The following is a 15,646-nucleotide window of genomic DNA, read 5'->3' as shown; positions in this document are numbered from 1 at the left end:
TATGAAATAATTGTGTTTCTAATGGGTGCGAGCGGGTTTCAGTGCTGAAAGGACACAGCCGAGTCCCGCTGACCACGCAGGGACGGCGGAGCCACGGGCCGAAGCGTGGGTTCCTCCTGATGAGTCATGAAGTTTAAAATTCCGAGGCCGCGGCAGGCTTCCCAGCAGCCCTTTCAGATTGATCACTCTGGTCCTAACTCCATTAGCGGCCGAGGACAAAGGAAGCCCATTCATTTTCCTCTAACGCCCTCCTTCTCCCTTCTCAGACCAACCTGACCGAGCTGAAGTCCTTCGGCTCTCCCCCTCCGGCCGTCAGCAATGTCATGGCCGCCGTGATGGCGCTCATGGCCCCCGGGGGGAAGGTGCCCAAGGACCGCAGCTGGAAGGCCGCTAAGGTCGCCATGGCCGGAGTGCATGGCTTCCTGGACTCCCTCGTCCACTTTGACAAAGAGAACATCCACGAGAACTGCCTCAGAGCCGTCAGGCCGCACCTGCAGGACCCCGAGTTCAACCCGGAGTTCGTGGCCACCAAGTCCTACGCGGCTGCGGGCCTCTGCTCCTGGGTCATCAACATCGTGAAGTTCTACGAGGTGTTCTGTGATGTGGAGCCCAAGCGCCAGGCGTTGGGCAGAGCCACCTCGGACCTCACCGCCGCCCAGGAGAAGCTGGCAGCCATCAAGGCCAAGATCGCTGTAAGTGAGCAGTGCCCTCTGACCCTGCTGGGATCCCTCTGACCCTGCCAGGTACCCTCTGACCCTGCTGGGTGACCTATGACCCTGCTGGGCACCCTCTAACCCTGCTGGGAACCCTCTAACCCTGTTGGGAACCCTCTGACCCTGCTGGGTGACCTATGACCCTGCTGGGCACCCTCTAACCCTGCTGGGAACCCTCTGACCCTGCTGGGTGCCCTATGACCCTGCCAGGCACCCTCTGACCCTGCTGGGTGCCCTATGACCCTGCTGCTGAGTGCCTCTGACCCCACTGGCCATGCTCTGACCCCATTGGGCACCCCTGTACAAATAGTGCCCTCTGCCATTCCCAGAGCCTAGAAGCAGGGAAAACAGGTTGATGTGCAAAATCATCTGATATTTCAGTTGAGGCAACTTTTTACATTTCTTCCTCAAACACTGTATAGTCAAGACCCTGGACCAATGGTTTACACTTTGCCCCTGAATGTTTTTTTGTTTTGTTTTTTTCCTTTTCCTCCGAGGAAGGAAAAGATGACATAAAGGTGTATAATACACAAATAGTGTTATGCATGAAATCAGCTGTTATCTCATTAACCACAAGTGACTTTCGTATTTTTGCACATCTGATTGCTAGAATAAAAGGTCAAACATTTGAGATGCTCTCTCTCTTTGAGATGCAGGCTTTGGCCACCCAACCTCACCTTTTGTACCTTTTACCTTCAGCCTATGCCACTGTCTTCCTGCAGCTCACTCAGCAGTGTGAGCACGTGGCCTGCAGTGTGGGCACGTGGCCTGCTGTGTGGGCATGTGGCCTGCAGTGTGGGCATGTGGCCTGCGGTGTGGGCATGTGGCCTGCTGTGTGGGCACGTGGCCAGCAGTGTGGGCACGTGGCCCGCTCAGCACTGTGCCATCTGCATTGCTCCATGAGAGCTTTTAAAGCAAGTAGTATATTGACCATAAATATAAACCTGTGAAAATCATTAGTTTTTACTAATTGATATTTGATTATAAATGCCTCACCCATCCTGGGGTTAGGGCTGATCTAGGATTCACACCTATTTGCGATTTCCCTTGAACATTACCTTTGCTGTTAAAATGGATCCTACTGAATTGAGAGTTAGAATTGGAGCCCCATGGGATGGCACAGCAGCTGAAACCCATCAGCAGACCTCACTTCCAACCCAAGCTGTAATATCTGCTTCTGTGTGACCTCCAGAAAGGTCTATAAAATGCCCAGACTTCAGTTTCCTGGAGTAAAACAGACACAATAATGTCCCTGCTTCATTCAAGTAGAAAATGCAGGTAGGCAGGAGCCCAGAGCCCGGCCCCTACTGACACAGAGCTGCTGCCGTGAGGTGGGTATGGCCGCCGAGCCTGCTGGACCCTGCTCCCTGGCCTCCTCCCCAGCTACGTGTGCTCTCACATGCACATACAACCCTGGTAATCAGTCACCATCATGACCAAGGTCAAGCCTTCATTTCCACACATGCTTTCCAGGCATACAAGATTCTCGCTGCACATTTCTCATGCTGATAGAAAGGGTTTTACAAATGGTGAAAAGGAGGCTTGTAGACGCGTCGCACGCTTCATGCCCTGGCTTACTGACTGGTGGGTTAAAGTCTATAGCTAAAGGCTAGGTCAAAGATCAGGCAACCAATCTCTATAAAGAAGAGGCACTTGTGACAAAGCACCTAACCCCTCAATATGTTTGCTTTATAAATCCAGATGTTCACAGGCCAGTTTACTTGAAGCGCACCATCGTCACCATAACTACGGCCCTCTTCAAAGAATACCAAACGCAAGCACCATCACGTCCCAGGACTGCTCCTGGGGGAATACCTCCCAGTGACGCTCAGATTCTTCAGTCTCTCCCGGAATAGTGTTACAAGAACTGCGTTGCAAAGCACTCTTCACTCAAGTTATTTAAAGGAACATTTGGTGCAAAAGGAATGTTTGCAAAATGTTTATACCTTTTCAGTAGCCAACATTCCCATGACAGCCTACTCAACCTGTGAATGCAGCACAATGTTTTAAAATACTTGGCTACCTTACGAAGGCACTTCTTCCCTGCCAACATATTTTTTAATATATTTTCACTTTTAACAACTGCCTCTCCATCTTTTGCTTATTCACATGACTATCAACACCCCAAGAGTTTGACCACCGCCCCCATAACAGAGGAGACTCGCTAACACCATCTCTGACATGGGGGCCCACCAAGGCCATTGCCAGCCTTTTCTAGTTGCACGTCACCCCAAGCCTTATTTTTAGAATTTTAGGATAATTCCACATAAATTGTATATTCAAGATGCTCAAATTATACAATTACTAGAGGCCCAATGCACGAAATTTGTGCAAGGGGCTCGGCCCTCGCAACCCCAGCTGCCTCGCGGCCCCGCCCCCCACCCACTGGTCATTATGGAAGATTATTACACCATCTGGTCTAATGAACATATTAGCTCTTTATTATATAGGATAGTTTCAATTAAACTATTCATGCAATTATAATACATAGAATATGAATAGTGGTGGTTAGCTCTGGGTGGTAGATTTTAGATGGTGCTTATCCGTATTTTCTTTTTTTTATAATGAACATATTTTATATTATTACAATTTATAAAAGTAATAGTAATAAAAACAAGTAAGGCATTTTCATCGGGCATATCTCCACCATAAATAAAATATCAAATAATAGACAAGGATTTCTGATGAGAAACCATAGTCTTCTGCCCTTTAATTATTTTGTCTGTTTCAATGGGTTGTTGATACTCCTCAGAGCTTGCTACCAAGTGGCTTCAATGTGTTGTATTTAGTCCACACATAGTGATTTAATTATAGGAGCGTCTTGTAAAAATTTGACATCTGGACAGTCTTAAAAGAATAAGATTCCCAAATAGCATTAACTGACCCAGGAGTTAAGTCGTGGCCTCCCATTCAAGCAGACAGTTTTGCTGAAGTCATCGGACCAGTTTGCATGATCTTCCCGGCCTCTGCACATTTGAATCTCTGGCTTCTTTCTATGTGCTGTACTGGCATCTCATTTCCTGATGGATCTTGTTCAGGCAGTAAGCTTTCTGCTAGATGAGACTCTAAGATGTTCGTCGCTATGACTTCCCACATCGTTGTGGCACTGTGAGTTGGTGTCATCTTTATTTCTTGTTCCATCAGATAGAGTTAGCTTCCTTGCGGCCCTCAGCTTTCAAGATGAAGTCATTGCTCCTTCCTTCAGCTTCCTCCCTACCTTCCAATTCCCAACTCCTGTTATCACTACCTATTATCACTGTTGCTTTTGAGTCAGCAAGATCAAACATATCTGCATTCTATTCTATAACCAAAATTAAGTGGTCCTTGCTCTATCCTCTGACTGATTCAAACAGTTGAAACATCAGTAAATTCCGTTTATATTCTGTGAACATGTTTATATTGCTCATAGCAAATCTAAGTGGTACGCTAGCATTATATTTCCTTTCTTATACAACCATTTCTACAACCCTGGAGTTTCTATTTTCCTTTATCTTTTTTCTTTTCCATTAGTTCCTTTTGGATAGCCTCAATTACTTTTAAACTCTCCATCTAATTCATATTCTACCCAGTCATCCTTTGCCTCTAAGACTTTTCTCCCTGGTCCCCAACTCAGAGCTCCAGTGTTAATATATTTCACTGCTTTCTTGGGTTGGTTCCAAAGGCTCCTAGACCCCATGCCTTGTCCTTTCTTAATTTCTTGTCTTGTTTTGTGACAGCTCTTTTTAAAGTAACTTTCTCAGAAATGTTAGGTAAGAAGTAAATTTTCTGAATTGCTCCAGTCTTTATTTTTAAACTGAGCTGACAATTTTGCTGAGTATTGAATTCTGAGTTGCTAGTTTTTTCTGCTTAGAACATTGAATGCTTTATCCTCATCTGGTGAGAAATCTGATGAACAGACTTATCAATGCACTGTTTCTCTCTTTCTGGAAGTCTTTCAAATTGTTCTTTATTCTTGGTGTCTGAAACTTTACATTGACATGCTTAGCTACCATCCTTTTTTTATGATGTAGAGACTTTTCTTCAGTTCTAAAAAAATTATTTTGTATTACTTCTTGGTTAATCTCCCTTCTGTTTCCTTTTTCATTTTATCTTGCTGAATACATATTTATTGAATGTTAGACCTTCTGATGGGGCCCTATTTTCTCTACTCTCTCTATACTTTATGTTTTCTTATACTTTCTAGATTTCCTCAAATTTATCTTTTAAAACTTCCCTTGAATTTGTTATTTTTTTACATTAACAATAATAACTTCCACATTTTTTGAGTTCTCTGTTCTTTTAACTAGCATCCTTTTCTAGTTTTATGGATGAGACGACCTGAATCTCTCTGAGATGCTAATTATGACGGATTCTATGCTTTGTTGTTATTTTTATGCTTGGAAGTTATCTCCATGTTCCAAGGTCATGTTTTTAATTCTTGTGTGACTTAATCTAGGCCTTCATCAAATATCTTCTTGTTCTTTCTTTCACAAGAGTCATGAGCAAGGGCTGATTATAGCTGTGCAGACAAGGGCGGAGCCGGTTGACAGACAGAACTTGCTCTCAAGATCAGATGAGCTATGCTGGATGCATCCGAACTACCAGAGTGTGTTGTCTTTTCCCTGCCGCTGTCGAATCTCCTGCCTGGTGACATACATGCCTGGTGGCATTGCATACTAAGCATGCAAATAGAGATATCAAGTGGGGAATTAATAGGCTTCCAATTTATCCTCTTCTTTTCTTTTCTTTTTTTTCTCTTTATTGTTGAAAGTATCACATGGGTCCTCCTTTTTTCCCCATTAACATTTCCCAGCCCACTCCCATCCTCCCCTCGCCCCCCCTCCTCCTATTTTCAGCATTCCCCTCGATCACACCTGACATCGCCAAGTGCCCAGGGTGCATGGGGCTCTGCAGGGCTGATCAGCCTCCCCCTTGGTGAGCAGAGGCTCAGTTCAAGGGTGTAGCTTCTCTGCCCTGCTCAGGCAGTTTCCGGTCCCCTGTCAGTGTGGTCTTCATAAAGCTATTGGAATCCTTCACCCTCCAATGGCCCTTCACCTTCGTTTGGTGTTATGGGCTTGTGACTTTTTTAATTGCTTCACAATCATTTTAGAAAAGACTCAGGAAGAAGAGGAATTAAATGAGTGTGGCCAGTCTGCCACCATTAATTGGATGCCTCACCACCTGCTTTTCAAACTGCTTGGCCCTTAATTTATTTCTCTTGTAACTTGGTAATGACCAGCAGAGCAGCCTGAACCCGGGTTACTGAGCAGACTCAGACGCATTGGGAGGTATCGGTCCGTGTGTCTTTGTGTATGCTAATGTGTATTCTGGGGGCAACAATATCTAAGTGCTTCAATTCTCAATTCTTAGTACATTTAGAAAAAATGGAAACTGCGTATTTTTTTTAATGTCCCCATACTTTGGAGTCATGTAAGAGAATAGCTGAGGTTAAGTAACAGTGAATCTTATGCTCCTAGGACCTTACAGTCTGGGGAGGACTTAGGGTGTAGACAGGCCATCCGCACGCACAGCCCTGCTGCAGCAGGCACGGAGTGTGGTCCACACGGGCGTCCTGGGTCTTTCTGACCATTTGCAGGCCTGCAGGCGTCAGGGAGCTTTTGCTTCTAAAGGCAGCCCCTGCAGCTCTGGCAGCAACGAGATCCTATCTGCCAGGACATCAGGAGGAAGAGAACGTGTGTGCCCTCCTCCATGGCCATCAGCCCTCCCGGCCCCAGACCAATGACTGTGGAGCTGGTGCAGGAAATCTCAGCTTCTCACTTGGGTCAGGACTGCGCTGGACCCCCCTCTGACCTTCTCCCTCGGGGATCTGGCTGAGGTCTCACCGGGACCCTGCCTGAGAGCGCCCTAACTCGCCTTCCTTTCCTGCCTTGCCCCCGTCCCCTGTCTTCATAGCTTCCCCCCGGGGACTCTTCCTTGAAGATGCCTGCACGGGGACCCTGTCTCAAGCCCTGAGGAGCCGGGGCCGGGATTACTGACACACCTGTGTTCCTTCCTGAACAGCACCTGGATGAAAACCTGGCCAAGCTCACAGCCAAGTTTGAGAGAGCCACAGCAGACAAACTCAAATGTCAGCAAGAGGCCGAAGCCACCGCGGGCACCATCTCCCTTGCAAATCGCCTGGTGAGTGCGGCTCCGCGCGGAGCTTTAATTACATTAGCGGAGCTGTCAGGCGCCGAGGAGGTGGGAATGGATGAGCCAGCTCGCGCTGTGTGGGCTTGGGGGGAATATTAAAATGTGCTGGGATGAGGGGCTGCATCCTGAGAAGGGTGTGAACACATACCCCGGGCTGATCAACGTTTCCCTGCAGAGATGGGTGGAGGGTGGGAACGATGGCTCCTTCAGGCAGTCCGGGCGAGACGTGAGATGCTTACGTATGTGTGTATCGACCAGAGGGAGCATTAGAGAGCAAAGCCAGCATTTGATAGACAGGCTCTGAAGTTCTTACCTGTATCATGTTCAATAATGAGGGTGTGAGGACAGGAAACTGAGGCAGAAGCAGAAAAGAATGAGACTTTTTTACCCTGAGCATTTCTGAACATGACCTTACCTGTATGCATATCACACACACACTGACACACACACACACACACATCACACACATCACACACATACATACATCACATACATCACACACAAATCTCATACACATGCACATCACACACGTCACACATATACATCACATCTCACGTGCATACACACATCACACACATATCTCACACTCACACACATATCACACACATGCATCACACAAACATACACATGTATCATACACACCACACATACACACACACACACACAGGCTCTAACCTTCCTGGAAAGAATTAATCAAAGGGTCAGAGCACAGTGCTTGTGCTACGGTGCCTATATATCAAATTACTCTAAAATTTAGAGATTTAGTAAAATAACCACTCTTTAAATGTCCCGAGCTTGTGGGTCTGGAACTTGGGCAGGTTCAGCTAGCAGGCCATTCTGCTCCAGGTGCCAACAGGGGCCACGTGGCGTTATCGAGCAGGTGGCCACGCTGGTCTGGAGGGTATACAGCGACTTCCTTCGCGGGCGTCTCCATACAGCCTCAGGTCTCCCCAGCCTGGCGTCACACGGTTCCTCAGGGCTCCGGAGCAAGTGCCCGGGAGCAGGGAGCAGAGGTCCCGTCCCCCAGGCCTGGGCGGAGGCCAGCACAGGCCCCTCCCCGGGTCCCACTGCTCACAGCAGCCAAGGCTCAGGAGGGCGCAGGCCCAGCTCCTGAAGAGAGGTGGGCCCAGGAACCCGTGGCCTTTTAAATGCCTACGGCTCATAGTCCCATCACATGTCAGCTAAGAGCGCCAGAGCAGGGCCCCCGGTGTGACTTCACTGCATCACAAGCCTTTACAGCCCCTTCTCACCAATAAAGGGCTTCCCACGCGGGCTGCAGCCAGTCTGTTCACACAGCACAGCCGGCTCCCTCGTGCGGGGAGGACGGAGGCACAGAGCCAGTGCAGAGAGGCTGCACAGGAGCACGCCCTGCAGTGGATGGCCGAGCCACTGCCGCGGCTGGGAGCCGACCGACCCAGCTGAGCAGCGGGTCAGCGACGGCTCCTGTGCGGATGGACAGACGTGCAGGACGGGGTGCTGCCTCCTCGCGGCCGGGCTTCTGCTCGGGTTCCAGAACCTGCACAGCCTTCTTTGCCGCTGGAGCACTTTCTGCGGGGCCGCGGAGGCTGCGCGTGCTCTGCTCCGGGAGCGCGCTGTGGGCTCTGGCGCTGCCCTGCCTCCGCCGGCCCCGGGGTCCTGCGATCATCGCCATCTTTCTGGTCTCCACCGTGTAACCTAAGCATGGCCTCGGGAATGGCTGGGCTGGCACACCCTGCGATCTCTCCCAGCCTGGCATCCTATGAGGCCATCTCCCCAGGAAGGAAAAAGAGATACTCTTAACACAGAAGCTAAGCTGCGCCCTGCGCCTCCCAGTTCTCTGTAGAGAGGGTGTCCCTGCTCCCCCATAGCGACCGGATGGCAGGCCGCCCCAAAGCAGGCCGGAGTCAGGCCGCGCTCTGCAGTCTCGCTCCTTTGTGCACGCCCATCATTCCCTCCAGCTCCGCGTCTTAATCACCATGTCCCTCTCCCTGCCCACTGTGAATTATTTATAGCGCACGAAATTAATTTTCCTTCTTTTCATATCCCAGCGTTTGGACAAGAGACAGGAGAGGTGAATAATTTTCTAATATATTTTGCGGACCAGGCACTGTGCTGAGTGATTAGCGCGCATGGTCATATGGAAGCTTTTCAGCCTGTGAGGAGGGTGTGTTCATCTTCGTACCTATGAGGGGCAGACCGGGAAGCCTGCATCAGGGCCTGCCATCGACCCACAGCCCACACAGCACACAGCTCACACACAGCTCACAGCACACAGCACACAGCACACAGCTCACAGCTCACAGCTCACAGCTCACAGCACACAGCACACACACAGCACACAGCACACAGCACACAGCTCACACACAGCTCACACACAGCACACAGCACACAGCACACAGCACACAGCTCACACACAGCACACAGCACACAGCACACAGCTCACAGCACACAGCTCACAGCACACACACAGCACACAGCACACAGCATACAGCTCACAGCACACAGCACACAGCTCACAGCACACAGCACACAGCACACAGCACACAGCTCACACACAGCACACAGCTCACAGCACACAGCACACAGCACACAGCTCACAGCACACAGCACACAGCACACAGCTCACAGCTCACAGCACACAGCACAGCACACAGCACACAGCACACAGCTCACAGCACACAGCACACAGCTCACAGCTCACAGCACACAGCACACAGCACACAGCACACAGCACACAGCTCACAGCACACAGCACACACACAGCACACAGCACACAGCACACAGCTCACAGCACACAGCTCACAGCTCACAGCACACAGCTCACAGCACACAGCACACACACAGCACACAGCTCACAGCACACAGCACACAGCACACAGCACACAGCACACAGCTCACAGCACACAGCACACAGCACACAGCTCACAGCACACAGCACACAGCACACAGCTCACAGCACACAGCACACAGCTCACAGCACACAGCACACACACAGCACACAGCTCACAGCACACAGCACATACCACACAGCACAGAACAGGGCCTTGTTTGCTGAGCTGCTTGCTGCAAACTCTCGGGGTCAGAAGGGCCGCGGCAGTGATGCTCGGGTGTCCGGGGGAAACGGGCGCTGTGACCTGCGGGGCTGAGCCCGCGGCTCCGTGACAAGCCTTCTCTCCTCTCCGGCCTTTGAATCCGTAGGTGGGAGGACTCGCTTCTGAAAACGTGCGGTGGGCAGAAGCTGTGCAGAACTTCAAGCAGCAGGAAAGCACGTTGTGTGGAGACATTTTACTTACCACGGCCTTCATTTCCTACCTGGGTTTCTTTACAAAGAAATACCGGCGGAGCCTCGTGGACGGGACCTGGAGACCCTACCTGAGCCAGCTGCAAGTATGTGCGGCCAGAGCTTCCACCGCCCACAGCGCCCGTGGCACCCGTGCGCTCACATGGCCATCACCCAAACCTTCTAGCCCCGCTTGCACACCTCCTCCCACCTCCACCGAGCACCCACCATGATGGCTGGGATCCAGGAGGGAGACATACGTACCCCGTGCTCCCACACTGCCTGCATCCCCATGGCCCTCAGGGGGGTATTCCGAGGACAGCAGCTCTCTCCCAATGGGGCCCTCCGTGGGAACCCTGGTCCCCTGCCCAGCAGGCTGCCCCCTGGCCCCCTCAGAACGATAAGCCCTGAGCGGCACCAGCGCCACCTGTGTTCCCTCCAGTCTCTCTGCTCTTGAGCCACATGTCTCAGGGCAGCGGGGACCAGGCCCCTCCCCAGCTTCTGCACTGCACCTTGTTACCGGGCCCCAAGCTGCACCGTCTGTGCCCCGTGTGCACCGGCCTCCCCCTCTCCTGCCATGCGCACGCAGCAGCCTCTTGGTGTGAGGGGTGGATTTCCCCCCGCCCCTCCTCCGCACTGACCCGGTGGAGTGGGGATGCTGGTTCCTGCTGAAGCAGCTCAGGGTTGTGTTGGAGCCTTAGACCCAATAACACCTAATGTGACCCGAGACTGCCACATCCCTCCGCCCCCACAGCCACGGAGTGTTCCGCGTGCCCTCGGCCTCACGAGGTAGCTAGGACCTTCCTGCCCACGAGCCGCAGGCAGCCCCCAGCCCAGCAGGAGCTGGTGTTCATGAGGAGCAGGTGGTAGGGGCTGCATTCCCGAGCTCACCTGTAGGTGTCGCCTTTGATCGCAGAACCCACGTTGTCTAGTGAGGATTGCTTTCACACGTCAGCTTATGAAATCTTACCTGATAATCTGTCGAATAGTGCTTTAAAAACTGTTACAGCTCTAGGAAATAAACAAAAAGAACGCTATTTATTTACTTGGGCACTTGTAGAAAAGGAAGGTGTTAAAAGGGCGATCATTAGCTGAGCGAACAAAGATGAGGCAGCTTCGCGAGGATTTTTCTGGTTTTGTTTGGGGTTTGTATGCATTTTCGTGCCCTGGACCCTGTCAGCTGTCGGGTGAAATCTGCGGATTCCTTCTCACAGCGATAGCTTTCAGTGCATAAACCAGAAAGCATAGGTTACAAAGGAAGCTCACTCCAGGGAGCCATACCTCCCGGGGCAGGTTTCCCTTCAGAGGCTGTTGGATGGCACAGCACTGGCCACTCACAAACTTAGCAGGTGGTTAAAGGGGCAGGAGATGGTTTGCAAAGGTTTTCCCGGGGTAACTGGGAAGACAGACTGCAGAGAAGAGAGAGACAGAGGGGTTCAAAGGGCATATGTGTGTGAACCTCGAAAACATTCTGCTAAATGAAAGTAGCCAAACACAAAACATCACATGTTGTATGATTCCTTTTAAGTGAAATATCCAGACTAAGTAAACCCCACGAGACAGAAAACGGAAGCATGGTTGCTAAGAGCTGGGGGTAGGGGAGCACGGGGCGTGACTAATGGGTATGGGGCCTCTTTTTGGGGCGATGAAAGTGTTTCAGACAGAGCTGATGGTTGCACACACTGGGATGATTACTTCCATTTTTTAAAAAGGTACACGTCCCCCATGGAACATATTACTTGCACAAGAATTACACAAGCAGAGAGAGGTCAACAGAGACAGAAAGGCAGGGCCCGGGGCTCACCCGGGCCGCAGGGAAACGGGCTGTGCGGAGGCACGCTCAGGCCCGGAGGGCACACCGGTCTCCCAGGGCACCAGCAGGGAGTTTGCAGAGTCACGCCGTCAGCCCTGGGTGTGGGGTCCTGGGCCGGGAGCAAGGGAAGCAACCCCAGCTCTGCACACCGGGCCTCTGTCAGCAGGGGATGAGGCAGTGAGAGCAGGGAGCGAGGCAGTGAGAGCAGGGAGCGGTCCGTGTTGGCTGCGCAGACAGAGAAAGCTCCGTAGACGTGGGGCCTGGCACACGAGAAGCAGAGATGCAGCATGCTAACGGGTAAGGGCACCGAAGAGGCTGTTGATTTAGATACAAATGATTTATGGTAGAAATCTGATTTCGGTGAATAAACTGAAGGGCAAGGGTCACACAGACTGAATTTCTGCTGTTTTCACCAGTCAACACAAAAAATACTCTCGGGACTTTAAAAATCCTGTTTCCAGAAATAATTACACATCCAGAAAAGCACTTTCAAGGAACTCTTCATTTTAGGGAACCACTGTGCATCCCACCCCAGCTGAGAAGGCACGCTCCGTTCTGAGTGTGGGGCGTTGCTTCATCCTCAGGTCCGCATCCCGGTCACCCCCAGCCTGGACCCCCTGAGGATGCTGACGGATGATGCCGACGTGGCTGCCTGGCAGAACCAGGGCCTCCCTGCCGACCGCATGTCCGTGGAGAATGCCACCATCCTCATCACCTGTGAACGCTGGCCGCTCCTGGTTGACCCTCAGCTGCAAGGCATCAAATGGGTCAAGAACAAATACGGAGAAGACCTCCGGGTCACCCAGATCGGTCAGAAGGGGTAAGTGGCCTAGCACGAAAGGTCCCACTTTTGCCATCTGTGCAGAGAAAACAAAAGTGGTATGAGCGGATCTTAAGCCCCGGTGGGTTGTTTCTACTCTCCTGGTCCCTCCTGGTCTCCCATATTCCTCCTCCCATTTTAGGACACATCTCAATGCAAGATGCTTGGGTACCGAGTCTCTGATTTTCTCTCTCATTAGAGATCACTCGTGTCAGCCTCACCCACTCAGGAGCCCCGGCTCCACTATCCCTGGCATCCACCCTCCCATCTCTGCTTGAACACTCCCTGACTCCCCAAGCATCACGTTTCATTGTCGGAATCTGTGTTTTGCAAAGTCTTCCTCACCTTGAGCCAAAACCTGCCCCCCTTAGGCCTCTCCTACCCCTTCCTCCCACCTCTGCCCCTGAGCCACACTGAACAAACCTAAACTCTTTCTCCTGAGGAGCAACAGGACGTTGCGATTGGATGCATAGCAGCCACGGAAACTTCAGAGCCCTTTGTGCCGGCCATACGGCTTTGAACCTACAAGACGGGAGTTACTGCTACAAGAAGGGACGTGAATACCAGAGAGAATGTCAGTCCAGTACACACCACACCACACAGGCCCAGGCCTCAGCATCTCTCACCCCATTGCTACATTAGCCCTGTTACAACTTAGCCCTGTATTTTCAGTACTCAATTCTTATTCTGTGCCCTAGGATGCATGGGAGAAATAGAGTAGGGCAATTAGGGAGATGGACGGGGCTCAAGCCATGTATTCGGTGGTTGACATGTGCCATTCTTGATGGTACAAGTTTTGTTTCAAACTAGAGGCCCAATGCATGAAATTTGTGCGAGAGTAGACCTTCCTTCCCCCGACTGCCGGCACTGGTTTCCCGGGACCCGGGCTTTCCTCACAGCCCCGGCTTTGTCTGAAAGGTTGTCCGGAAGGACATCCGATCTAATTAGCATATTACACTTTTATTATTATAGATGCTTTTTTAATCCACACAACATATAAGGTTAGTGTTATTGGTAACATTCACTTTTGAGGAAAGTGAGATTCACAGAAGTAATTTCCCCAAGAGTACACAGCTTTAAAAGCGATGGATATTTGTTCCCCCGTGGTCATAACAGCATTATTTACAAGAGGCAAAAGGTGGAAGCAATCCACCTGTCCATGAACAGATAAATGGAGAAATAAAATGTACTATACATACAATGGGATATCATTCTGATACATGCTACAGCATGGATGAATCTTAACCTCCTGTAAGTGAAATAAGCCAGTCACAGAAGGACAAATACTGTGTAATTCCACTTACATGAGGTACTTAGAGTGGTCAGGTTCATAGGGGCAGAATTGGTCCCCCAGAGGAGGGGTAGGGCAGATGAGGAATCATTGTGTAAGGGGGTACAGGGTTTCAGTTTTGCAAGATGAAGAGAGTTCTGGAGAGGAATGGTGGTGATGGTCACACAATAGTGGGAATGTTCTCAGTGCCAAACTTTACACTTAGAAATGGTGAAGATGGTAGATTTCATGTATATTTTACCACAATTAAAAATTAATTTAAATATTTTTAAATCGATGGAGGCAGTGTTTGAACCAAGGTGATCTCACTTAGTGATCCAAGGTTTATTTACTCGAACACATGGCTTCCAAAGTGAGGTTTGCTGCTCTGACTTATACAGAATGGACTCTTTCTTATAGAGCAAAATTTGGTGAGAAATGACATGAGACATTTAATTAAAGTATTTTTTTCTAACTAACCAATAACTGCATTTTAGGGGGGAAAAAGTTTGTTCTTTTTGCTCATTCCTATTGCCCTAATACCAAAAACAGTGCTTGACACTTAAGAAGCCCTCGGTAAACACCTGTTCAAAAAATTCTCTGTTCATGTCCATTGACTACTCTTCTGTTAGATGGCTCTCTAGATTTGGTATCTAGTATTTGAATGCAAATATTTTATTATATGTAATATGTGTTGAGACTATTTAGTATAGTCTCCCTTCATCAGAGGAATGGATGTTCGGTCGAGTGTCATTTGTCTTTTTATTTGTGGGATGGAACATACTACAATTTGCTTAGATTTGTCACTCATTTCTTCCATCGATCAAGCTTAGAAAAGTCTTTTTCTGTCCAGAAATTATGTAAATATTCACCTAGAATTTTTAGTTTTTTAATGGGAAATCCAATCATCTGAAATATATTTTAGGGTATTATATAAAGTATAGACCTAATTTTTAATTTTGAAATGGTTAGTCATTTTCCAATACCATTTATTAGATTCTCCATCCTTTCCCCCAATTAATTAGAGGTGACATTTTACTCTGTGTTAAATTTTCTTATTAAATAGATCTTTATTCCTTTCTACTCATATAATAATATACCTTTAATTATTTAGTTTTATATTTAATAACATTTATTGTGATATTTCTCATTTAAAATACATATATATTATTTATGCAGTAAAAGAAAAAAGGTTGTACAAAAAAATCACAAAGACAAAAATTAAACTCCTATAATTCATTATTCACAGAAAAAGATTGCTAACTTTTTGGTATATGATATCCTTTTAGACATTTTTTCCACATATCTGTATTGTTGAAGTTATATAAAATATTTCAGTATTAGCTTATATGAATCCCTCCTCTTCTTCACTATAATGTTTTTAAAATATTTTATTGAATTTTTAAAAATATATTTGTATTGGTTCCAGAGAGAAGGGAGCAGGAGAGGGAGAGAGAGAAACATCGATGATGAGAATCATTGATTGGCTGCATCTGCACACCCCCTACTGAGGATCGAGCCCACAACCCGAGCATGTGCCCTGACCCAGAATCAAACCTTCAGTGCACGGGACAACACCCAATCAACCGAGCCACACTAGTCAGGGCCAATTATATAAAAGTTGTTATAGAAGAAAATT

General features: G+C 49.0%; 1 protein-coding gene across 1 annotated transcript in view; it reads left to right on the top strand.

Annotated features, from left to right (window-relative positions):
• DNAH9 (dynein axonemal heavy chain 9) overlaps positions 1-15,646 on the top strand; it is a 333,701-nt gene that overhangs the window by 253,649 nt on the left and 64,406 nt on the right. Inside the window, exons 50-53 of the mRNA XM_054709112.1 lie at positions 267-692; positions 6,714-6,833; positions 10,023-10,211; positions 12,502-12,737. Of these exons, the coding sequence (XP_054565087.1) occupies positions 267-692; positions 6,714-6,833; positions 10,023-10,211; positions 12,502-12,737 (971 nt within the window). The remainder of the gene's footprint in view (positions 1-266; positions 693-6,713; positions 6,834-10,022; positions 10,212-12,501; positions 12,738-15,646) is intronic.

Source organism: Eptesicus fuscus, chromosome 20 (genome assembly GCF_027574615.1).
Source record: "Eptesicus fuscus isolate TK198812 chromosome 20, DD_ASM_mEF_20220401, whole genome shotgun sequence".
In the NCBI taxonomy this organism is placed as follows: Eukaryota; Metazoa; Chordata; class Mammalia; order Chiroptera; family Vespertilionidae; genus Eptesicus; species Eptesicus fuscus.
Note: the sequence above shows the minus strand (reverse complement) of the source record. Positions and strands in the feature narration are given on the sequence as shown.